The sequence below is a fragment of the Amphiprion ocellaris genome, chromosome 14, assembly GCF_022539595.1.
Source record: "Amphiprion ocellaris isolate individual 3 ecotype Okinawa chromosome 14, ASM2253959v1, whole genome shotgun sequence".
Taxonomy (NCBI): Eukaryota; Metazoa; Chordata; class Actinopteri; family Pomacentridae; genus Amphiprion; species Amphiprion ocellaris.
This window is the reverse complement of record NC_072779.1, coordinates 5,526,885-5,552,898: the sequence shown is the minus strand read 5'-3', so window position 1 is coordinate 5,552,898 and position 26,014 is coordinate 5,526,885. Positions and strand designations below refer to the sequence as shown.

General features: G+C 39.5%; 1 protein-coding gene across 2 annotated transcripts in view; it reads left to right on the top strand.

Moving 5' to 3' along the window:
* Positions 1–432: 432 nt before the first annotated feature.
* acsl6 (acyl-CoA synthetase long chain family member 6) overlaps positions 433–26,014 on the top strand; it is a 43,383-nt gene continuing 17,801 nt past the window's right edge. The window contains exons 1-7 of one of the 2 annotated variants that reach the window (XM_023262971.3): positions 433–1,003; positions 14,952–15,172; positions 16,831–16,945; positions 19,807–19,871; positions 22,595–22,696; positions 23,545–23,644; positions 24,871–25,049. In XM_023262971.3, the coding sequence (XP_023118739.1) occupies positions 958–1,003; positions 14,952–15,172; positions 16,831–16,945; positions 19,807–19,871; positions 22,595–22,696; positions 23,545–23,644; positions 24,871–25,049 (828 nt within the window). In that variant the 5' untranslated portion in view covers positions 433–957. Of the gene's footprint in view, positions 1,004–4,026; positions 4,172–14,951; positions 15,173–16,830; positions 16,946–19,806; positions 19,872–22,594; positions 22,697–23,544; positions 23,645–24,870; positions 25,050–26,014 lie in introns of those variants that run through there. The other variant, XM_035944881.2, reaches the window with a different exon arrangement.

The following is a 26,014-nucleotide window of genomic DNA, read 5'->3' as shown; positions in this document are numbered from 1 at the left end:
AGACAAGAAGACCATAAGCATGCTGCTCTCTAATGACTTCTGAGGTAAATAAACTCACAGATGAGTCGTTTCTGCAGGAAAAATTCTCAAAGCAGGAAGTCAGATTGGAATCATTTGTGATGCACTTACACATAAAGTTGCTTGGAATGCCAATTTGCCATTTTAATTGTTATTTCTCATCCTCTTTGTGTGTTTCTCTGATCATCCTGTCACTCCCTCACACCCTCTGTCTCTTTGTCAGCCTTTCTCAAGGTTACTTTAGTTCACTGGGAGTGTCTTACTGTATCACGTGATCCTGATGCAACGTTACTCTGTCAGCAGCTGCAGGGATGGCGTGATGTACCAAACCTCTATCTGAAATAAATCAATATTTAACAAAAATAAATAAATCCTAAAATATTCAGACACTGTTTGCATTAGAGAGAGAGTTTAACGTCACACGTGTAAATTTGATCTAAAAAAATGTCCACATTCAACCACTAGGCTGCCGTGGATTAACGCATGAGAGAACTGTGTGATTATTTTACAATAAATATGAGAAATAATTGAGGATTTGGTTTGTGTTTCAGCATCAAGATTAGACGTATCATCCTCAATAACCTTGGCGTCGATCGGATCCTCCGTCCGACCTACAAGCCCCTGATATTCAGCAGGGCTGTCTGCCATTGCGCAGCAGCAGCCAACTAGGTGAAGGTGGAAAATCCACCAGGAGGAAGGATGCTGCACTAGTCAGTCGGGGTCTGTTTCTTCTGTCAACACGTCCAGTATTTTCTCTTCCTGCACAGTGAAACCTGCTGGACGCCGCCGTCCTTTGCACCAGCTCCCCCACCGTGGTCCGTCTCAGATATATTGTCGCCCCCCCCTCCTTAATCTCCCAGATTGTCGGCGACTTGCTGCAGTCGGTGCTGCAGTTCTGAGCCGCTCCTGCACCGGGACAGCTGACTCAATGAGAAAGACATGCTCGCATTCGTGTTGGTCTCTGGGTCGCTCTGGATTTTATTAGGTGAGTTTTTCCACAATATCTCTTTATTTATGGTGCGTTTTTTTTTCTTTTTCCTTTCATTGGTGACGGTTTGGCGTCGCCGGGCTGGAGGCGATGCACCTGTCTCATAGACGGGCCGAGGCGCATTGTGTGCTTTCAAACTGCCGGCTTTTTCATTTTGCAAAGGTTGCGGTGTTTCTATTTCCTACATCTCGACTCGTGTTTAATCATGATCAGTTGCCGCATTTGGCGCTTTGCCTGCACCGCGATGACGCCGGTGATATTTTCTATTTTCCTCAGACTACACGTGTAGCCAATTAACTCAGCGCCACATCTCAGTGTGGCGGCTCCAAACAGGGCATTTTAATTTCTACTCCAGAAAGGATTATCAGGGGCAACATCGAGGGGATGCTTTCAGGTTGTCCGGGCTGCCTCTTATCAGGTAGGAGCTGGCTGTACAAGCTGCCATGCGGCTGGAACCCTTGCGGTCATCCTGGATGATGGCTGGTTGAATTTTGCTTATCAGAGTTTGTGTTTAACGTTGAAATGCAGCTTCTGAAAGCAAGCATCGCTCTCACTGTGAGCCAAATGGGATAAAACGTGAGCATTTAAGGCCGGCCAGTTGCTAAGGTCGTGTGACATTGTGCGTAAACCCGGACGCACGTCATTTAAAAAGCCGTATTAGCTTTGAAACTCGTCCCTCCATCTTTGACGCACAGTGCGCTTCTGCCGTAGCGAGGCTGCGTAAATATCCACCTCTTGTGCTTTTATTTCAAACTAAACGTGCCACCAGGCCAGGAAGCCGGTTGTGAAAGTCAGCGTTTCGCCTGTGATGTCCTCCGCCATGCCTCGGTGATGGAGGGTGGGAGGATGAAGAGGATGAGGAAGGATGACGCGCTTCGAAAGGGCGCCGCTGATTGGACGGAGCTGTCCAGGAGCGAGGGGTGCTGAAATCCTGCGGCCTACCGGCAAAACCAGTGAGCACAGCATGCTCCGCTTTAACCGACACCACCCCCCGCCCCTACCCGGGTTTACGCAGCGATTCCAGGGCCATTCCAAAACGGAGACGCTCGTTGACCTCCAGTGCGTCTGATGAGATTTGTTTTTTTCAATAAAATATAATCCCTTTAAAGCTGTTTTACAGTGAAGATTGGAGGCGTTATAAGGGTTTTTTTTTGTTACAACTTGCAGTGAAAGTATTTGCAAATCTTCCCTGAATTGTTGTTTAATGGATAACTTTGGCTGATTATGTGCCAAGCGAAGATTTACAGCTTAATAGGTCCATCTGAACAGTTTGTTCCTCCTGAGTCTGCGTGGTTGCTAAGTGACACACATCCTGCAACAGCTGGCATTTTGGCTGGTGCATTAATATTAAAATTTGCAGTTACAGGGTTGCAGGTGTTGCATATTTAATGACTGATGCAGCCAATCAGAAGTAAGCACAAATCTTTTTTTGAGTGTATATAAAGTGAATGGTTTGGTTAAAAAATGCAATGAAGGGCTCCCATGGGAGGTTTGGTGACACCTCTCACCTGTCATCACATCCCAAAACCCTGCTGCTCCTCCCTATAAATAATTCATTTTAATCAGCGTCTAGTGTGGAGTTGCTACACAGCGTGTAAACCTATTCTTTTTCCTCCCTCAATATTTAATTAAAAGGATGGTGGTGGCTTTCCCCCTCCCTTTGGCAGGAGGCAACCAATGATCTTTGAGTATCTGAGGCAGACACAAGTGTCATGTCCACTAGAGGAATACTAACTTGACTATTAAGTATAACAAGTGGGTTTTTTGCCATTAGCAGCATGGAAACTGTAATAAGAGGAAGGATAGATTGTGGAAATGATGAAATCAGAACCCGCAGATTAAAGACACGCTGCGAGACTGCACAAAATGAGAGGATAAATGCTGAGGGTTTGGTCTTTCCTGCTGGGAACTAAGTGTCTGTGACTGTGCACTTTCACTGAGTGTTAGGAGTAATGAGGCACACCATGACGAATTCCTGTACAGTTACATGAAAGACTGAACAATTTGTGGAAAACTGCGATTTTTCTGGCTTGATTTTGTGATTTGATTTGTGCTGTAATTGTTGTTTTAGTTCAATATTTAACACTAGTGATGAAGCATTACCACAAGGAGGACGGGTTCAATTTGTAAAACTATAAATTGCAGCCTTTTCCTAATTGCATCTTCAAAATCAATTAATTGCTCAGCATTAGCTACGTGTCGAGAGTTTTTCTGTCAGAGTGGTGAGGTTTAAGACAGACTGGAGGAATATGACACCCTAAAACCTCAGTCCTGGTCAATAATAATCACTAATATTACCCAGTCTGAGTGCTCTCACAGCCACATGGCAGCGTTCCCCATGAGTGGCTTATTGCTGTGTCAGCATTCAGCACACACTCTTCCTCATATTGCGGGATGCTGGGTAATGGCTCGACCCTGAAGTGCTGAACCAGGTCTCTCACATGCTCTCGTGTGTTCTGAGTAAAACACAGTGTTGTTCTTATTTGGTTTGAGTTCGCAGCGTTGCTCCTTTAGTCCTATTGGTTGAGATTTAGAAGCTTCTTTGATAGTCAAATTTCAACAGGGAGCAGCCTCATTACATTTGGCTGATTTGTATAAATGTTTGTTCATTTGCATTTGTGTGTGTGTGTGTGTGTGTGTGTGTGTGTGTGTGTGTGTGTGTGTGTGTGTGTGTGTGTGTGTGTGTGTGTGTGTGTGTGTGTGTGTGTGTGTGTGTGTGTGTGTGTGTGTGTGTGTGTGTGTGTGTGTGTGTATTGTCTGCCACTGTGTCGCTCGATGTGTATCGTTTCCATTTAGTGGAGGAGACGATGAGCCTGCATGTTTAGGAGGCGGGAGGGTGTCAGAGAGGGAGAGAGAGTGGTGGAGGGAGGGGTGGAGTGGGTGTGGTGAGAGAGAGTGCAACGTCTGTCGAGCTCAGGGTGGTGTGATACGGAAGCCAGCCAGGCCCAAACCAGGCCAAAACGCATCTCGCTGCCCTCCTCTCTGCTTGCCTCAGCTTAATCTGGCCCTATGGCAGCGGGAAGGTAATCACTGGTTTGCACAGGGAGATGTGATATCCGCCTGATGCCCCTTGACACACCACACACTCACACACATATGCACACCTACACACAGGCGCACATCACACACACCTCACCGGCTGCCCGGCTTCCTCCGACCGCCTTTGTAAGTGCCACCGCCTAGACCACAGCTGCTTTAACCCTTCTGTGATGCATTTACAGTTCAGCAAATATCGTAGTTTTTGCAGTTTGTTTGTGTCCTTTTAATTTAACTTCAGTGCTGCATTTTGTAGTTCATATATATATATATATAGATGTGTGTGTGTTCTATATAGCAGCCTCCTACTTCTTTATTCTGCAGTTAGTTTTTTTTATCTTTTAACTGCAATCACTTGGTGTGTTGGAGGGGAAATGTCTGTTTCACGTGCACAGGATGTTACAGTGTCTGAGCAGTTGTTCCTCAGTGACAGTGACCAGAATAAAAGTTGTGGTTTAGTCCAGCAGGGGGGTCTAAATGGAGGAATGGCAGCGACAGATAAGGATGAGTGGTTAAAAGAAAGGGAGAGTAGGTGCTGTGCAAGGACGATTGAGCATTGATGGTTTAAAAAGAAAAAGCAGGAGCAAAAAAAGAAAAGAAATATAGAATGCACTGATGTAAGCAAAGCTGCAAAACAGCAATTAAAGGATGCGAAGAATAAGAGAACGCTGAGCAGGATGTCTTTAAATAGAGTGCTGTAGTGAGGTTACTACTGGTCAGCTGTCTCTGTGCTAATAGGGTGTAATCTCCCCACGTTGGACTCTAATCATTGGTGACGGCACTCGGATGGGCCGATGGGGCGGGACTTAAAGGCGAAGGGTGCTTGCCTTTCCTCCACTTTAAGCCTCAGAGGTCACAGGAACACTAGCTGGCCCATTCACAAGCACTCATCCCTGCATTGCTCGCAGTTGCTGCACCAAAACCTGCTGCTTTGAGTTTCATAGCTAAAAATCCATGTTGTCATAGTGTCATTTTGCTGATTTTGTTTAAACGGGTTAAATAAAGTGCTGCTGTGTGGTGACTCCTTCACATTTATGGTCCTTTTAAGAGTCCTCTGGGATGCAGCTATTTAGATGCACTTAAGCTGAGTCATTTGTGGAATGTATAAAGTCGGTCAGATTCTCTACCCAATAAGCAGCCACTTCTGGAACATATTTTTATAAGTGGATACAGCTGTGAAGTTTCTGGATTTAGGATCTTCAGATTCTTACATCATAGTTTAATTCATATAATTTCTGCATCTTAAGGTAATTTTGACTTTTGGATGCAGCTAGAAAGGTTCCATTTCCTTGTATTGAACCTTTAGGATAACGGCCGTCTCACTCTTAAGGTTAATTTGGACGTCTAATGGCATGTATGTACAGTTCAAATGTTTATTTCTTTAACCCAGCTGTTCATGCACAGTGTGCGCACTAAATGTTTTGTAATAGATATGATACAGTCTGTGTTCTCTTCCCTCAGCGCTGTGTTTGACTGTGCACATCTGTCAGGCTTTGCGGCCAAGTGTATGTTCTCTCCACACTGACATTGCTTCAGTTTTTTTTTTAAAAAAGCATGTCATTCTTCAATATTTCCAACACTTTTTTTCACTCACTGTTTATTCTGTTTTATCGGATACATCACTTTAGATTAGACTTCAGTGTTAGTTGATACCGATCCTGTTGCTCTCAATTACATTTGAAAACATGACAGATATGTGACAGGTGGTCTGATTGAATATCCCAAAGAGCATATTATATTCATTTTTTAAATTAAACTGGAGTTTGCAGATGTGTGTATGTCAGCAGTGAGAAGATGTTTGAAATATAATTAATATGACATGAAATGTGATGCCAAAACAAACATTAACATTCACAGTGAGTTGAATAAAGAACTTCATTCTGTTCAAGTCCAGTTAGTGGCTTTTTTCAGAGCTCTCAACATCACTGAGTAGCCAACCTTGTAGTGGTTCAGTAGAATCAGAGATGTCAAACTCATTTTAGTTCAGGGGCCACATTCAGCCCAATCTGATCTCAAGTGGGCCGGACCAGTAAAATCACAGCATAGTAACCTATAAATGACCACAACTCCAAATTTTTCCTTTGTTTAAGTGCAAAAAAAAGTACATTTAGAAAATGTTCACATTTAAGGAATTATCTTTTTACAAAACATCATGAACAACCTGAAATTTCTGAAGAAAAATAAGTTCAATTTCAACAATATTATGCCTCAGTTCCTTTACACATTACAATTTACCAGTGTGTCTACCAAGGCACAAAACATTTAGTCACAGGTATAGTATATAGTCTTTTACTTTAAGATCAAAATGACAAAAGTCAGACAAAAAAACGACAAAAATACAACAAAAACAAGACATATATTAAAATGACGAGACAGAAAACGACAAAAGCGAGAAACAAAATGAGAAAAACGACACGAAACAAAACAAAAAAAGAGACAAAAACATTGACCAAAAAGTTACAAAGCGACAAAAAAAGAGAAAAAACAACAAAACAAGACAAACTATTAAAAACAGGAGACAAAATACAATAACAATGAGCAATGTAGTGTTTTACTTTATGATCAAAACAACTTGTCAGTGTCTTCAAATTATTTTAAATTTCGAAATTACAAATTTACAGTTTGTAAATTGTGAAACTGTTCTAAACTGTGAGATTGCAACTTGTGTGCAGGTCGGTATTTTGCATCCTTGAGCAAAGAGCCATAAACTCGACAGTTTTTCCACTGCAGGTGCTATGAAGATAACGTTCACTGCTTTTCCTGGTGCGATGTGCTCTTCGCTTCGCATATCGAACAGACGGGTCTTTGAGTTCGCTCGCTGATGAAGGTCACTGTTGTTGCTGATGGGGATGCTGCCGACCTGCTGTTCTTCTGTCCAACCAGCTGAAGCAACAAGCTTTGTAGAAGGCAGCAGGGGTGGACGTAAAGACCTGTTTGGGCCTATTTGCGTCCCTGGGGTGTGTTATTGGGGCCACTATGGGACAGAGAGTCGAACACAAAGCAGGGCTTTTGGCTGCAGTGGAGAACTGACCTTATTTATGCAAAACGTTCATGCAAATATCTGCACGTAGCCTGATCGCACCGATTAAGATGCATTTGATTGCCTTCCATTTGTAGGAAAAGCAGTCATTTCAAAATCAGATCTGCTCGTTTGATTTTAAATCCTTCTTGAGTGAGTCGATTTTAACTCTGAGAAACACTTCGAGACATTCAGTTTGTGTCCAGTTTCAGTGGGTGTGATTTTAGATGCGGTCTTAATCATCGCCACAGAATTCACCTTGAGCGAAGGGTACTGATTGTCATCTTATTTTCAATAGGAGACAGTATTTCTTTAATCTGACACTCTTTTTCACCCTGTTGAGGAATTTTTCCATGTAGAAATACAATCAACCCCTGAAATAGGACAAAGGCCTGGTGTATAGCAGAGGAAGGCTTCTTAAGGAGGGATTGTTAGGACCTTTCACTGCCTCCCACCCAACCTTTAAACCTGCACAGTCTCTGCTGTCTGGCATCACTTTACAGCAACACAGTCAATGTTTTAGTGACTCACCAGAGGTCGATGCTCAGGTCTGTGTGGGACAGATTCTAAAAATTCTTATTCTTGTGTTTTTCCTTTTCTGCGATAAGGATATTGTTTTTTCTTTATTGGCAGTCAAACAGCGAACAAAAAATGCAGACGAGAGCAGAACAAAGAGAGGCAGAATTATTGACGGCGGGTTGGATGTTTGCATCTCTCCCGGAGGCCAATTAGGTGTCTGGCAGGCTGCAAGTCTCCTGCTGCTGTTGGACTATTTCAGGGCAGGAAGATCCGAGGGGTTCGAGGATGCCTGTACTTAAGGCATTTCGTTGGTTTTTCTTAACCCTGCGGGCTCCACAGGAGAGCCGGCGCCTTCGCAAACAGGTGCTGGTAGTGGGCGTCCCAGATCTGAGCAGCACATGTAGCTTCCCCTCGGCCCACAGAATTAAAACGCTGCGTTCAGTGTCACTTTGCAGATGGGAGCAACAAAAAGTGTAGCAAAATGAGATGTAATCCATCTAAGATGACACCTCTTTTTGCATATTTATAGATCAAAGGATCCTCTCGACAGTCTGTTTGTCTCTGCATCAGCTTTTGTCAACTTTAATTTGACTCTGTTGCATTTGTATCATTTGTAGTTTTAGCACACGCTGGGCTCTACATTGAAAGCAGAACCGCAGCATTAATACTCTGTCAGGTCTTTCCAGTTCACTACTAACTTTAAATCCTCTTAGTTATTCATAAAATGACAAGATTGTAACAGAATTTTGCCTTTTTTTAACTGAATTGTATTTAAATTTCCTCTGCGAATAACATGAATATTTTATGCATTCTTGAAACACTTTTTGCCCCCACATCATCACAATATGGTAAATATGTACAACATAATGTATGAAATGAATTATTATTCTGTTCCACAAGAGTGTTTTTACGGTTAAAATCATTACTTTTAGCAATTCAGTCCCAGTCTACTACCGTTTTGCTGCATCCTTGCTCATGTGAGTTGTCTTACTCTTAGTAATTAATATAATAATGAGATTGTAGCAGAATTTTGTCTATGATGTCTATTAACTACATTTTATTTATTTTTTTATTCTATTTTATTATCCGTACATATCAAAAATCACACTCTGTTCCACAAGTATGGATCCCAAAAGAGTGTTTTTGTAATTTAAATCATTACTTTTAGCAGTAATAGAAAATTATACTTCCCAGCATCACAAGATGAATCCACATGAACTGGATAGATAATCATTTAATTTTAGCCTTTTCCATAGTAGTGATGTTACTATTCTTACTATCACTATATCTGCCCCCCAGGCTCCCTGTTCCATCTCCTCCTCATCGTTGTCTCCACATGTACATGCACTGTGTGTGTGTGTGTGTGTGTGTGTGTGTGTGTGTGTGTGTGTGTGTGTGTGTGTGTGTGTGTGTGTGTGTGTGTGTGTGTGTGTGTGTGTGTGTGTGTGTGTGTGTGTGTGTGTGTGTGTGTGTATGTGTGTATGTGTGTATGTGTGTGCATTGATGTTTTTGTAACCAGCCACTCCCTCCCTCCCTCCCTCCCTCTCTCTGCAGCCTCCTCTAATCCAGCTCTCTGCACAGTGGTGTCAGTGGGTTATGGAGTCTGTCTATATTTAGAGCTCGTCAGGAGCAGTTACCCCACCTCTGCCTCAAACATCAACTAATCCACCGGGGCTGCAGCCGAGCCACATTTGCCGTTGGACACACTAAACAGAATCCTGTTTTTTTCTCTAAATTCTTGTCCAGCTATGCATAAACATTCATAGAGAAAATTTGGACTTTGATTACAAAAATCAATGAAGCATGCGGGTCCAAAATTAGACAAGTAAATAAACATGACTTCTATGAAGGTTGGTCACTTGCAACAGGCTTCAGGATTTATCGCAATACAAACAGCGATGTGTCGGCCATGGTTTTGAAAGGTTTATTTCTAATGTCAGAGAGCAGAACAACACTGTCACCTCTGTGTGTTGAGTGGTGCTGCCTGTCTGCCTGTCTGGCTGGCTGCTGGTGCTTTGGCATTGATCTTACTGTCACAGCTGTTTTTAGACACATCAGCTACACTGTAATATGGATCAACGTAGGATGTAAACTGTAGTGAGAGACATGCAGCGTATGACATGGAGAAAATCACTTATTCTATGCAGGCGAGCGGGCGTGTAGCTGCTGGGAAGTAAAGTTGTATGTTTCCGAATACACTTTTGGACACGTTTATAGTCCATTATTTTAAAAGAAGCTAACGTTCTTCTTAGGTTTTATTTAATCTGTAGAAAACCATATGAAAATGGGACTTCCTCATTTTAAATAAGGCACGTATTTGACGCTTTCTGAGAGTCCAGTGGAGACTCCAGCATGTTATTTGATGCATAACCCCCCATGAAATGATGCATATTTGTTTTTGCGCTAGAACAAATTAATGAAATATAATGAGTTAACTAGTTAACTTCAGATTAGGCTCTCTCATCTCCACTCTTAGTTCTTAGCCAGAAGATGAGTTAAGGTTAATGTATTTTTTAAAAAAGTCAAGCTATTCCTTTAATTACAGACCTGCAGTTGCGTGTTTTTTTAAGAAATGCAAATATGATAATTTGTGTTTTTGGGAGTGTCATGTTCCACATTTGCCATATATGCACTGTGGCTAAATGTGTACAGATAAACTTAATGGGTGGTTGTTGTGTTTTTTTAATGGTTACAGCATTGAACCTCCTAAAATGTCAACTTTCTAAGATTGTGTAAATAGGATCTAAATAAACGAGGAACTATTTACCAGTTAGTGAACTTTAAAAGTGTTGCTGGACATGTAGCCACGTTATTTATTTTCCCCTCAGTTTCTCACCTCCTGACAAATATGACTAATCATGTCCCAGCATCTTATTTAACAGAAATGAGTGGTCTCCATCCTCACCCTTCTCAGAAAGAATGTGACTACATGTATTTTCCTAAATAGCAGGTTTCCCCAAATGATCAAATTTCCATCCACTAGAAATAAGTTAAATTGAAGTCTATAACATACTGAAAGCCATACAAATATGCTATTTTCTTACATGGGATGGCTTGTCTTTGAGGTGTTTCCATTTTCTTTCCCCATTTTACGTTTTAACTGCACTTTTTAGATGTGCTAAAAGCAATCAAACTGTCCTCGTCTGTAATTTTTCAGCATAATCCACTCATTCTAAACACCTGAAGTTGTGCCAGATTTGAAAGTTTCCAGTGTTTTCAATTTGTCACATCTTTAAAGAGATTACAGACTCCAGCTGCACACAGTGGGAGACTCTGTGCACTTAACAGGGCAAAACATTTCATTACAGAATTAACTCTGACATTGTAGCTGCTTAAGCATCCTGCCAACAAAGCAGATTGGTTTGGTTTAGAACCGTTATCGAGAGGTTTCTATTACTTACGATTGTGCTAAACACTTCCCAGCACTGGAGCAGCTCTAATTCCCCCTCGTCATTACTGTAACAGAAAAAAATGGACAACAGAAAAAGAGGAAACGTGTTTCTGGACAGCAAAGTGGAAAATAAAGAGAAGCGGGGAGTCCTGCGGTGTTAAAGTCACAGTACTGCTTTCGGGCGCATCACAGGGATACTGCGTTTTTTTTTCTAGTTGCAGGTGATGGTTTCTGTCTGAACAGAAAGTGAATTTAGAGCATTCGTGCATAAGTAGTGATTGGAAAAGCAGCATCAGGGAATTCACTGTGAAGGTAATGTGCAACGGACTCCAATTAAAGAAGTGGAGGTGATGAGCAATGTTACAGTATGTAAATGTGTCAGCGCAGCTTCACAAATGACTGCAGATGATGACCGGGAATAGCACCAGTGTGTTTCTGTGTGGGGGGTTTTTGTGGGTGTATCATATAGAAACTGTGCTCTGGTATTTCTAATTATCAAAAAGGTTTTATTTTAAAGTTTGGTCATTTTTGTTATCAGTTTTGCAGTTGACTCCTTTATAATGAAGTGAACCATTTTGCTGAACTTTAAGCTCATCTGAGGTGTTCAATCTGATTTATTTGGTGATGCAGAGGAGCAGTTCTACTGCTCTGTGTAGGAAGCAATGCTTATTTTTCTTTATGACAGAACACTAAATCATCCAGCTTGTGTTTTTCAGTCTAACTATTAAGGAACTCATGCAAAGACCCGACAGATATTAGATGCTACTTCTCTGACATGAAGTTTTTGTTGGTTGTCTGCACGTTTCTGACTTTTTGGACCTGGGCTAAAGCTCTTATACAGTAAATTAAGGCCATTTTATTTTCTATCTACAATTCAAAACTCGTATTTAGTGGATTCCTGTATGCTTTGAACTTAAGATATTGCAATTTTGGCTTCTTTGAGGCCTGTATAAAATCATAAAGGATTCATTGTGTTCCTGGTAGTTCAGAGAAGGCGTTTAAACATGATTTGTACTTTCATGTTTGGTCAAAGAGGGTGTGAAAGGGTTTGCAATGAAGCAGAAAACTTTCAGTAAAATGTTAAAGACTTCACAGGGGTCCTTGAACGCATCACCTCAGTATTTCAAACTCTGGACTGTTAGCAGCTCATCGCTTTCTCTTCGACCTATTTAAAAACGACCGTTCTGTTTCTTAAAATGGCCCTGTGTTCATTTTTGTACTTTTTTTTTTTTTTTTAAAGTCCGGCCTCCTGCTTTCATTCGAGCACAAGTTCACCTGATTCCGCTTCCTCTTTGGTAAAGGGCTTCCTCTCAGAATAACAGGTGAATGAGGAAGTAAGCGTTCCCACGGCCTCAGATATTTATACTTATTGGCATCACTGTCTGTTGCTGCTTGTGTGTGTGTGGGGGAGAGACAGTGAGAGGAGACAGGAAGTGAATCTGATTGGCCGTGAGCTGCAGCAGAGCCCCGACACTATTCGCCTGATCAGGTGGTACTGTCTCTGACTCATCTACCAAGAGAGGGAAGGAAACCCTCCAGTCAGCGCTGCAGCCAGCCTCCCCCTCCGCTAAATGATGCACCTCATGGTGTGTTTGTGTGTGAGACCGAAGCTGCGACCTGATGAGCACTATGTGTGACGTGTGGTGTGTTTTATCTCCCCCTCTAGTCCAACCACTTGTCACTGCTGTAGTGTAGATAATCTACTCTGGGCTGCTTTTACAGTGACAGTGGGAGTGTGGGGGAAGACCCCTCAGTCGTTCCTTTTTTGAAGTATAAATGATGTGGTGTTGGATTTGAGTGGAGGAGGTCACGTACTCGTAAAACACTTAGAACTTTGGAGGAGGGGTTACAGCTTTATGTGTCTGCGGTAAATGTCTGCATCAAGGCAAACCTGTTCACAAAAGCAGAATGGGTAATTAGCTGTCCTTACCACTTCCTGAACAACAGCTTCTTCTCTCTCTGCCTTCAAATGTCACACGTCTGTCACACACATCTGTGCTTTAATGCATTGATTAACCGATTAGCGCTCATTAATGCGTGACTCATTTGATGCTGCTTCAATCGCTCTAACACAGAGGTGTCAATCTCATTTTAGTTCAGGGGCCACATTAAGCCCAGTTTGATCTCCAGTGGGCCGGACCATTAAAATCCAAGCATTATATCCTATAAATAACCAAACTCCAAATATTTCCTTTGTTTTATTGCGAAAAAAGTATATTCTGAAAATGTTCACATTTAAGGAATTATCTTTTTACAAAACATCATTAACAACCTGACTTTTCTTAAGAAAAATAAGTTCAGTTTCAACAGTATTATGCCTCAGTTTATGATTTACACATTACAACTTACAGATCACAGAATGTCTACAAAGACACAAAACATTCACAGGTATCTGGAAGTGAACCATATAGTATTTAACTTTATGATCAAAATGACAAAAGTCAGAAGAAAAACAACAAAAACGACAGAATATTACAAAAATGAGGTGCAGAATAACAAAAGCAAGACACAAAATGAAAAAAATGAGACAAATGACATGAAGCAAAGCAAAGCAAAAAAGAGACAAAGAATGAGACAAAACAGTTACAAAGCCAGAAAAAAAGGGACAAATGGTAAAAATGAGACAGAAAATGACACAGAGATCAAAAATGACAAAAGCGAAAAACAAAACAACAAAAAAGTGGACAAACAACACAAGCGAGACAAAAAAAACACAAAACGACACAAACGATATGCAAAACAATGAATAAAATGTAACACAAAATGACAAAAATAAGACGAAAAACACAGGAAACACAAAACGAGAAACCGACAAAAACATGAGACAAATGACAAAAGTCAGAAAAAAACATCAGAAACAAGACAAATATTAAAAAATTTAGACCCAAAACGACAAAAGAACAATGAGCAATCTAATATTTTATTGGACCCTCTGGCGGGCCGGTTTTGGCCCACGGGCCGCATGTTCGACACCCTTGCTCTGACATTTGCACATTTTGCTCCTTCTACTTGTAATTACAACTGTAGTTAATAAATTGTCAAAGTGTACAAATAGAGGAGCATGCTGACAACTGACACACTGACATTTTGGCATTGGTAGAGAAACAACATCAGCCCACATCTGGAGTAAAGGTGAACACTTAATAGCACGCAGGTCATTTTACATGATGCTTTTTCATTATAATTTTTAATCGCTACGTTTTATCGCTGATTTTAATATCGCAAAAAAAAATCAGTACACTGATACAAGAGCAAAAACACAGGAAGGTGAACGTTTGATCGCATCGTTTTCTTGTTTGGAGTTTGACTGTGGAAGTGAGAGTTATTTTTTCCACCAACATGTGATTGTGGACGATTTGTCACATTCCCACATCGTTTATTTTATGCTTATGACTGCAGACCATTGCCAAGTGCCAGACTGTGGTTTTGTCTGTTTTAATCCTTCTTCTTCTTCTTACTTTCAAGTCAATGCTTCCTGTGTGGAAATTGCAACTTTATGCAGATTAGGCCAAGAAAAATTTTTAAATCTGCTGCCATAGTTGCATTATACTTTACATATTATCAGCTTACAAAATGAAGTATATTAATAAATCTGTCCATAGACAAAGATTTGATTTTTTTTTTTTTTTTAGATTGCTTCTGTTATTCAGTAACATTCTAAACTTTCCCTGGTACACCTGATTCAGCTTAATAAAATATTGATTTGGTATTGCTTCATCATGCCATGTCACGTGAAATCCGTGATTAAAAGTCACAATTTTTCAACTAAATATTGATTGCGATTCCTCCAAAATAAGAAAATCTTCAGCAAAAGAACTGTACTGTACTAGTTTTGTATTTGCTTAGAGACACATTCATAAAACTACAAAACACAAAATATGTGTATATACAACAGTGCGTGTACATTTAAAAAAGTGTTTTTAGACACGTTTTCTTTGTTGTTTGACACCATAAAAGATCGAGTGTCCTTCCTCCCGCAGAGCTGAGTTCCACCCTGATGGAGAAGATGCAGGCCCAGGAGATGATGAGCGGCCTGAGGATACCGGAGATGGACGAGCTCGGCCAGTTCTTCCGCTCCCTGCCCACCTCCACGCTGGTGGGCATCGGTGCTCTGACCGCCGTGCTGGCGTACTGGTTGGCCACCAGACCCCGTCCCATCAAGCCTCCCTGCAGCCTGCTGCACCAGTCCGAGGAGGTGCCGGTAAGACTGGATGCACTTTATGTTCAATGTCAGGGCTGCATTCACAATTCCTGACGTTAACTCTCAGTGTGATTTGCAGCCGCGGATACACAACCCACACTGTTGTCTGAGCGTCCGGCTAAATTAAAGTTAAAATTAAAATATAAATGCTGATGCACTCATTCGGGTCACCTTCATTTGTTACTCACAGCAAAAAGCTTCAGGAACAGGAGGGAGTGAACATCGAACTACATGAAGCCTGTTTGAAGCGACTGAAGGGTGGAGCTTGTTGGGATAATTTTTGCAAAAAAGTAAAGTGCCATGTGTGTAATAAAGATACATAGTAAAGCATCACTCAAAGATCAGGCTGCGACAAACAATTTTAGAATAGAAGAGAATATCCTTTATTAGTCTCACACGGGGGAAATTTGCAACGTCACAGCAGCAAAGTGACAATAAGAAAAATCAAGAGAACGCATCTATACATTAAAGACATAAGACATATACACAATATATATAATATAAATAAGAAGAATAATCAAAAAAATAGGAAAAAAATACACAAGGATACTAAAAACACAACATTTAAGAATATATACACAAGTGAATTGCACTTGGGTTTATTGCACATGACAGTTTGCTAACTGTTTTAACCCTTGTGTTGTCTTCATTTACGGGCACCAAAAAATGTTCTTTGTCTGAAAAAAAAAAATCCAAAAATTCAGCAAAAAAATTCCCAAAATTTCTGAAAATTTGCAAAACCTTCAGGAAGAAAATTCCAATAATTCCTTAAAATTCTATACTTCTAAACTTCTAATATTTTCTTGAAGAGCATTCAGAAAAAAATTGGTTGAATTTTTTTTTCTGAATGTTCTTAAGAAACATTTTGAACATTTCTTTTTTTCCATTAAAAAATGTTCAAAGATTTCCCAAAAATGTTTAAAATGTGGACATCAGAAGTTTCACTGTGAAAATATGTTTTTTTCCACATTTTCAAACTTTAAAACGGGTCAATTTTGACCCGCAGGACAATATGAGGGTTAAATGAGTGTTTGTGGTCTTTTGGGGGAGCAGACCTGCGGTAACGATCCTTCACACACCTGGGGTGATGCAGTCTGTCACTGAAGGAGCTGTCCAATGCCCTCAGAGTGTCATGCATGGGGTGAGAGTCCCTGTCCAGGAGAGATGTTAGCTTGGCTAGCATCCTCCTTTCTCCCTCTCTCTTTAAGTGACAGGTGAGGCAGGCAACATATGTAGTCGCAGTGAAACTATAACCTGAGAAGGTGTTTGAAGGAGTGACGTCGCAGTCTGACAAGCTGTGAATGTGACAAACGCACATACAGCTGTGTGTTGTGAGAGTTTCATAACATGCCAGAGCCCCTAATCTTTTCAACCTGAGTGATTTATTTGCTTCAAGTGTTCTTCGCCTTTATGAGAATGAACTCTAATTACAGAGAATGCACCAGAAGTGTTTGCAGAGCACAACAACACACAGCTCTGTTCTCTGTTAGGCATTTATGAGCTAACAAAAGAGACAGATTATCATTTAGAGAACAAGGAAAACTATTTTCTCCTTTCCATCCCTCAGGCTTGAGTATCTGTGCAACACAGTTTTTATAATGGAGAGGAATTACATCCTTCTGGCTTTCAATATCTGTGTCTTTGTCTCTTTGCGTCAGCATGAAGACGGGGGTCGCAGGTCAATGATGGGCGACCCCTCCAAACTGCTGACCCATTACCATGACGACGCCAGGACCATGTATGAGGTCTTCCAGAGAGGCCTTCATATATCTGGTAGGTGGGAGGATACGAGGTGGAAAAATAATGCCGAAGCCTGTCAGATCTTTTCAAATCATTTCAGCAAGTGTTTCTTTCATTCATCCGTAAAATCACTTGGACTTTCTGTCCACCAATGAAGTTAATTAACTAACTGATGCTTTTACAGGCGTCTCTTCGCCACTATATGGAAGAGAGAGGTTTAACAAACAGAATAAAACAACATAAATCAAAAGACCAGATGTGACTAAAAGAATCTTATAGAACTAATTAAATGCCACATTCGAGGTAATATGAATTGATGATGAATATTGTGTACCCCATTGTTGGATTTTGGATTTTCCCACATAATATATAACATCTAATATCTAAATACTTTAACTGAAGCAAGAAAAAGATTATTCTTCATTCTTGCAGCAGCACATTGATGATGCTGTATTTACATATATTACTAAAAAGAGAGATAAGGAGATTGTGATGTTTGTATTTTAAACATGACAAAATAATGAACTGTTGTGTCAGTAAAATGAAAGCAACAATTACGAGTCCCATTCTTCCCAGCCACAGATGCACAATCAAAACCCCCAAAACAGAGCAATCAGCTCCCACAAGAGAAGTGATTGGGAGCAGTGTTTTAGCTCTTTTATCTTGATTAAAATTACTAGAATTAACATGTTTAAATTTTACTGTCTGGTGCGTTTGCAGGCAGAACTGTAGTGTCAAGTTCTCAGAAATGCTGATGAAATAAGAAAAGACATCATTCAGCTGTGAAAAAATATAAAATATATAAATGCTGAAGTGAGGGTGAGGTGACAGTGTATACACCATGCACTTCTAAGACCAAATACTTGTTGGAATTACTTAACTTCTTTGTCATATCACTGCTAGATGTACAGTAACAGGGTCACACACACACACACACACACACACACACACACTCACTGAGATACTGTACTTTTTTCTTGTTTTACACACATGTGGACAGAGAAGGCACGCAGTTTGACAATTACACGGTCAGACCGCTGAAACCTCCAGTTATAGCTCTGCTGCTGGAAATAAAATGACTGCTGTGGTTGCCAAGGTGATGGCCATCGTTGCTAACGGTAACAGTGTCAGGGCTCATAGCCAAGCAGTTTTAGACTTGGTGACTGACTCACAGTGCGGAGATACAGAGGAGGAAATTATCCAGCGTCACGTTTTGTTCATTATTTACTGGTGTTCCTGCCACGGGCCTCATGTCTTGTGTTACACTCAGTGCTGAGGTATTTTAAAGTGTCTGTTTACCCTAAACTTCATACTACTGATAAAGCAAGTATGATATAAATAGGGAAATCCTCTTGGCATTAAGCCAGCAGAAGGACATCTTACGCCAGCAGTCACGGGTTAACTGTTATCTAAATGAGGGGAAAATATAATCTGACCCTCTTACTGTGTGACAATATGTTAACCCTGCTTAACCTTGTAAAACCCACCATTATACATCAAATTTTATTTTACTATTAGTTATAATTTTTTATACCTAAATGAATATATATATATGTATATATATATGTATATATATATGTATGTATATATATATATATATATATATATATATATATATATATATATATATATTTTTTTTTATATATATATATATATATATATATATAAAAATATTTTGATTGTTATTATTTATATCTAAATATTTACGGATATATATATATACATGTGTATATATGTAAAATATTTTTATTTTCATTTTTAGTTTTTATTATTTTTACATAACTATATATTATTTTTGCTCATTTTGTCATCTTTCTATATTTGGATTTTACAAGGTTAATGTGCACTTAAATAGTCTACAGGAGGGACTGCTGAGAGAGCTCCTGACATTTGAAGATCAGAGGGACGAAAACATAATCAGTTGTGATAAATAGTGTCACATAATAATCATAGTTATAAAGGTATGATGAGAATGTTGCAGCACTCACTCAACCAGAAATGCTGCTTGATGACTGACAGCTGCTCGGTGAAAGGAGGACAGTCTTTTGTTTGTGGGATTTTATTTAATGTCAGACTCTTTCACAGCTGTTTTAAAGTTACAGACTTGACCCTGAACTTTTTTAAACTCCGTCACCTACTGAATGCAAAAACCCACCTGCAGGTTTGAAAGGCACGTGATTATATTTAAAAACCACAAAATTCCACTATTTATTAGAGTCACAGAAAGAATAATTGGTTTTTCTACTTTCTGATTGTCCCGGAATTACTCAATAACCAAATCAAAGTTTTAAAATCATGATAGATGAGCAAAATTACTTTATTCGACATGTCTCATTTGAAAATTTGCTAAAGATAAAGCATGTAAAAAAATTACGATAAAATACTTCTGTGCTCTTTGGCACAACTGGAAAGTCATCAGTGACTCAGTTGTAACTAACAGTCACAAAAATTCAGTGGGTTTTCGGCTAAAATGCTGGCAGTGTTTACACAGAGCAAATAAATAAATCAATAACATAGGTAGGAATATATATATAATATATAGAGTTGCCATTTTTTCTAGTATTAGTAACACAAGAGGGCAAAATGTTGTACATGTTGATTCCAGCTTTTTTCAATTTTTGTAAAATAAATAATTGAAGAAATTCCGCTTTTGTTTTTTCTTTTCTGTGATTTATGGCAGGGTTGTGTTGTTTCCACAGAGGTGCAAAACTTTATATTGCAGCGAAAAATGAGCCCACAGTGAGTAAAAATGTGACAGGAGTGAAAAGTGCCCAGAAACTGGTTCGGAAACTGTTTCTAATACTTAATAATGCTTGATCGATAATGTGTTGGCTAACTGAAGAATGTTTGCTTCCCAGTTAACAATGGTTTTGTCTCCTCTCTGTGTTGAACAGGTGATGGACCTTGCTTGGGCTCGCGGCTTCCTAACCAGCCTTACAAATGGATGTCCTACAAAGAGGTTAGTGCCACTCAAGGGACACCTTATCTCTCTGTAACCACGACAGTTTCAGCCCTATCTGAGAGCAGGGAAAGCTTTAGAGGAGGGGGAACTCTAAAAAGAGATGCCCAGCACATGGAAAGTACCCCAGGCAAAGCTGCACAATGTTTCTAGAGATAGAGTAGAATTTGTGTTGGTCTTCCAGTTATGACTCATACAGAGAGCTGTTTACAGCACTGCCACCTTTGCATTTTTTCAAGGTAAAATTGGTCCACACATCATTTTCTGTAACGACAGTTCTATAAAAAGGCATTTCCGGCTTCCGAGAAATGTCTTCAACACTTATCATCTTTTTAGAGACATTTATTTGGGTCTTTCAGGTAACCTTCAGGTGTAGCTTGAAATCTGTGCACCATGGAGACTCAGTCTGCCTAGCAACCAAGTATGGCACCATCACCAACCTCCACTGAATATCTGGGTCGATATATAATTGCGGGACTTTTTGTAACATAGTTGACATTTTTGCTGTTCTTAGGCCTAAAGTCAACATGTCTGCCTATAACCAAACTCCACATGACATTTTTATAGAAGGATTCTTCTAAATATTACATATACAATTGAGTAAAATTGGAATTGAAAGTTATTTATCAAGATATTGTAGTAAACCTGTTAACATGCCATAAATCCACACTTGACTCACCACTACTTTATGTTAAATAACTCAGAAAGCCTTGGAGTCTGGCCAGTCTTTTCTTCTTAAAACATTTATCACTGTAGGTCACTAAAATTATAAATTAAAGAACAGGCTCCAAGATATAAAGAACTTCTTTGATAACTATTTATTCTCTGGATAATATAAAGACTGTCTTCTACACTGGATTTACACTTTGACAGGTATAATAAATCATTACCCTCTTATCCTGCATCAGTAGTGGTTGCACATATAAGCTGCATAGATGCTGTTGTTGACTTTGCTAAAGCTGCTTCTTCTAAATAAGACTTTTATTCGGTTTGGCTTAAAAGAATGTCCCTGAAGGTACAATTTGAAGCAAGAGAATTTACAAAAATATACATTTTACTTAGATGCATGACAACAATGTTAAAAACAGAAACATGACAAAGTAAGAAAGAGCTGAAACACAAGGTGGTTTAATGGCAGAGGACAGTAAAACCATGTTTTTTTTCAGTTTTTTTATATATCCAGAAAACCTAAAATCCTGTCCTGGTGACACAAGCATACAGTAATTATGCAAAAATATGTGCAAATTTTTCTGGAAAGGAGGTTTTTATTGAATAACCTAACACACGTTCGTTTTAACACACGAATGTAATGAAACAATTAAATTAAATTAAATGTTAATAATCTTTCAATAAAAGACTAATAAATATATATATATATGACAACATGCTGCATAGGCAGAAGGGAGTCTTTTCACAGTTATATGTGCATTTTAACTAATTTTTAATGTTATGTGATGGAAAAACGAATGTCTTCCTTGATAATTTACCCAGTGAGTCCTGTGATACTGAAAGAAAGACACCAGAGAAAATAGAATAAAGAGGCACACAGTCAAGAATACTGAGTTTGTGCTGAATATAGGGCTAGATGTAGACAGAAAGTAGGAACACGGGTGTCTCTTGGAATCTTGTGGTCAGTTTACTGCTTGCATATACTGGATGCACTCCCTCGGGTAACATACAGCTCAGTGTGTCCTTACTGGCACATACATAGTTGTCAAAGTTCCATCTTCCAATACTGTCACTTCCGAATATTGTATGGAAGAAATCTGTCATTCAGTTCCTGGAGAAGCCAAAAAAAAAAAAAAAAAATTCCAAAATCCCTCGAAGCAGTTTCAGGTTGAGACAAATCTATCTGTATAGGAGGGAACCTGACATATTTTGGAAAGTCACTGGAGCGGAGGTGGTGGTTAGAGGGAAATTTTATTTAGACAAGGGATGTAATAAGCTACAGTAGACAATATGAGGATTACGCCACCTTCAACATTTATCTGTGACGTCATGTTATTTTACAAGTGAATCGTGGGAGGATGATTTGTTGTTTTTTTCATTCCACTATAATTCTTAGATCAGCCAGACAGATCTGGACGTGTTTATAGTTTCATTTAGCGAGACGCCGCCTTTTATGATAACTGACTGATCCAGGGTGGAAAAAAAGACGCAAGAGTTCCACTGAAATGTGGAACGTGTGAGAGCTATTGTGCAACTTTCTTAGCTGTTCAAACACAGCAACGTGAATCATGTTTTCTCTGATATATTTGGAATCACGGTAACTTGAGAAATGGGATTGTGGCAATTCAGCAGTTTACGCAGAATGTGATGCATTTCTCCAGAAATTAAAACTGTAGAGTGTTGGGTTTTATAGCTGGTGAAAAATGGAACTCCATATATATAACCAACACAAGCATGGGAGACCCATTTTTAGGGTCCGAGCACCAAATGATGTGAAGATCATGTTGAAACCCGTGGGTTTTTCCATTAGTTTTTGCCTGACAAAACTATCTCAAATTTGAAGGCCTAAAATTACTCAAAAACGCATGAAAATTTGCACACACGTCAGGACCGGTGAAAAATTTGATAATTTGTGTGACCTACAGCTATGAAACAGTGGAACGAAGAGAAACACTATGCACTGTTCAAATAGGGCATTTTTAAAGTATTTTCTCAGCATTTGTTTGGTTTTGTCCACCCGGTCCGATCATCTATTCCATCTTTCCACTCCATAGGTGACAGCCCGGGCGGAGCATCTGGGTTCAGGCCTTCTGCACCAGGGCTGCCAGCCCAACCCCAACCAGTTCATAGGAGTGTTTGCTCAGAACAGACCCGAGGTGACTGCCACTCTTTGTCTCAATGTTTGTCTCTTCACATTTTGTGTTGATTCTCCACCGCTTTTTGCTTGTTTGACTCGGTTTCTCTCGGGTTCTCTGCTTCACTGTTTCACACAGATTGGCAATGAAAAGTACATGTAAACCATTTTATAGGTCGGCTCCAAACACTAACAGATATGTTTTACACATTGGGGTCTGCTCCTACTGCTGTTTTTTCTCTCTTCAACAGTAAATATACATTGACTCTCCAGGCATTGATTTAAACCCTAAAAACTCACCACTTCTCGTATTTACGATTTTTTTCCGCTTAAATATAATCCCTTCCTGCCTTAAAATGATTTAGATGTAGCTCTACACATACGGATCTATGAAGTCCCTACCTCTCTCTCCACACACCCCTCCCCACTAGTTGCAGCTCAAGCACACCAGCTCACCTACAACTCTACTCAAACACTGTAAAATTCCTTTATTCTGCATGATAGCAAGTTGTAATGCTGAAGTCTTGCATGTTTGAACTGGAAACTGTAGAGGAATAATGAGATGTAAAGCCCCACCTTGTAAGCTGACCACACTGGTTGTTTAAGTTTGTGAAATATGGAACTAAAGATGTCTGAATCTGTATTTTTCAGACTGAGCCCTTAGTGCGCTGCAGTTTCAAGGTGAAAATGCTCAGGATCAGCTTTGTTGTCCAGCATATAAAAAACACCATACAGATATGTTAGCAAGATGTTTTTACTCAATGGGCTCTTGAGAAGCAGAAATATCAACATATGCATGGTCTAAAAATGTGAATTAAGACAGCAAAAACAAGAATGAACTCTAACCGCTGAACTTGTGTGTGATTGCAGTGGATCATCTCTGAGCTAGCCTGCTACACCTACTCCATGGTGGTGGTTCCTCTTTATGACACACTAGGTGCAGACGCCATACGGTTCATCATTAACACCGGTAAGAACACACAAAGTAAAACTACTCAAACCAATGCAAGCTGGCAGCCATGCAAAGAGAATACACAGTTCACAGCTTCTGAAAGGAATAAACCACAAAGCCTGTAGCTAAATATCTGAATTACACTTACAGTTAGAGCTATGTACGTGTGTGTGTTTGCATCCGTGTGACTAACTCAGGCAGTAGCTTTCAGCAGTGGAGCTCCCCTCACTGGTGACTGAGAGCATCTTTTTCATGTAGATGCACAGTGTTGCTTTGTGGATTAAAATGTGTTTAGAAAACTGAAATAGTCATACAAATAATCAGAGCTGGACTATTAACCTTATAAACTTATACAGAACTGAATGCAAATGTTGGAAAATGAAATGGATTGAACTTATCACCGAACTAAATATAGTGGAAAATGTCAGAGCAGGAATTCAACGGAATAAATCTTTGAATTGAACCATTCATGCCGGCATGGGGAGGAATTGAGCTGCCCAGTTAGCGTTGGTGAACATCAGTGTTTGTGCTCAGTGTGCTTGTGGGGGACTAAAATGCTAGTTAGTGGTTCTTTGGGCGTTTTTAGAAATACTTGTTGAATTCATTGTTAGTTCAGTCAGGGGTGCTACTGCACTGTATTTTGGTTAAGAGTTTTTTGTAGTAATCATCTTTTATTTTCTTCTAGTAAATTAATATCAACTTCTGGGTAAAATTCGCTTTCGGTAAAGTTTTGTTCTTTTCTTCAGTAGCATCCATTTGTGTTTAACCCCCTCGTTTTTTTATTTTATTGTGAATATACCCCTTTCAGAATAAATTCCAGCCCGTCACAGTGTTGGTTTTGCTTTGTTTTGTTGTCATCCGGTTACCCTAGACAGCCAGGTTATAACAGTCATAGAAATAGTCAGAGCTGGGCAATTAACTTTATAAACTTATACAAAACTGAATGCAAGTGTTGGAAAATGAAATGGACTGAACTTATTACTGAACTGAATATAGTGAAAAATGTCAGAGCAGGAAATGGACTGAATGAATCTTTGAATTGAACACAAGAGTGGATTAAAAAGATCATCTGAATGATTTTGACATCTTAAATTCTCTGTCAGTTCCCTTATGAATCAGAAATCTGACAAGCTTTCACCTGAATTCCCACTCCGCATTTGTTTTGTTCCTTTTTCGTTCCTTATGTTTTTTTGCCGATATTCACACAAGGGTGCGTGGGCTCTTGTGTGCTTGTTTCTCTTCAGCTGACATCTCCACAGTCATCTGCGACAAACTAGAGAAAGCTCAGGTGCTTTTGGAGAACGTGGAGCGGAAGGAGACCCCCGGCCTGCGAAGAATCATCCTGATGGACGCCTTCGACTCTGCCCTCGTGGAGCATGGCAAGAGCTGTGGCGTCCATGTGCAGGCCATGCAGGAAGTCGAGGTAAGACACACAGGAAAAGCAAATCATGACGAGTTTGGTTGGGAACTTAGCTCAGTCCGAGCGATGCAAACAATACTGTGTATGCATTTGTAAAGTGGTCACAGCTGGGCTGCTCATTTACAGAGGCAACAAAACAATGGTCTGAATTACTCCTGGAAGGCAGTCAACAGCACTGTAATTGCACTTAAATGAGTAATATTTGCTGTAGTCCTCTTACCCCACATATGCTGGTGCTATTTTCCATCCCAGCAACCTAACCAGGTATATCTTCAAGATTTGCTGTTTCTTAACTCAATCTAAATGCAAACATAATTTGTCTTCTAATACAGCTGGGTCAATAAATAATTGAGAGACTTTTGAAGTCCATGGGATATATCTTGCATACATTTTTATTAAAAGTTAAAAAAAAAAACACTAATGTTTTTTATGTTTATTATGATCATGTCTTTACAAATTCCATGATTATTTATTATGGAAACAATCATTTATTAATAAAAAATGACTGGATATCACTCAAATGTCAACTAAATAATCATCCAAATTTAATAACAACCACTTTCTAATTAGCTCAGCAATAATAAATTGAGCTTAATCAGAAGTTTTTTTTGTGTTCTTTTTATTTAGTTGAGATAATCATGACAGATATTTCTTTTTTGGCAATATATCAAATTTTATATGAAAAACAACAAATTGTATCTATCAGAAACCACTTTCAGCTAAGTTACTCATTACAAAAACACCTCTCAAGGAAGTGTGTTAATTCCAGATCACATGACCTGCTCCACATGATGTCATTTCCTCCTGAAGAAAAGACTGGCCAGACTCCAAGGCTTTCTGAGTTATTTAATATAAAGTAGTGTGTGAGTTAAGAGTAGATGTATCACATCAACAGGTTTACTACAATATCTTAATAAATAACTTTCAATTTTACCTCAGTTGTGTATATAATATTTAGAAGAATCTTT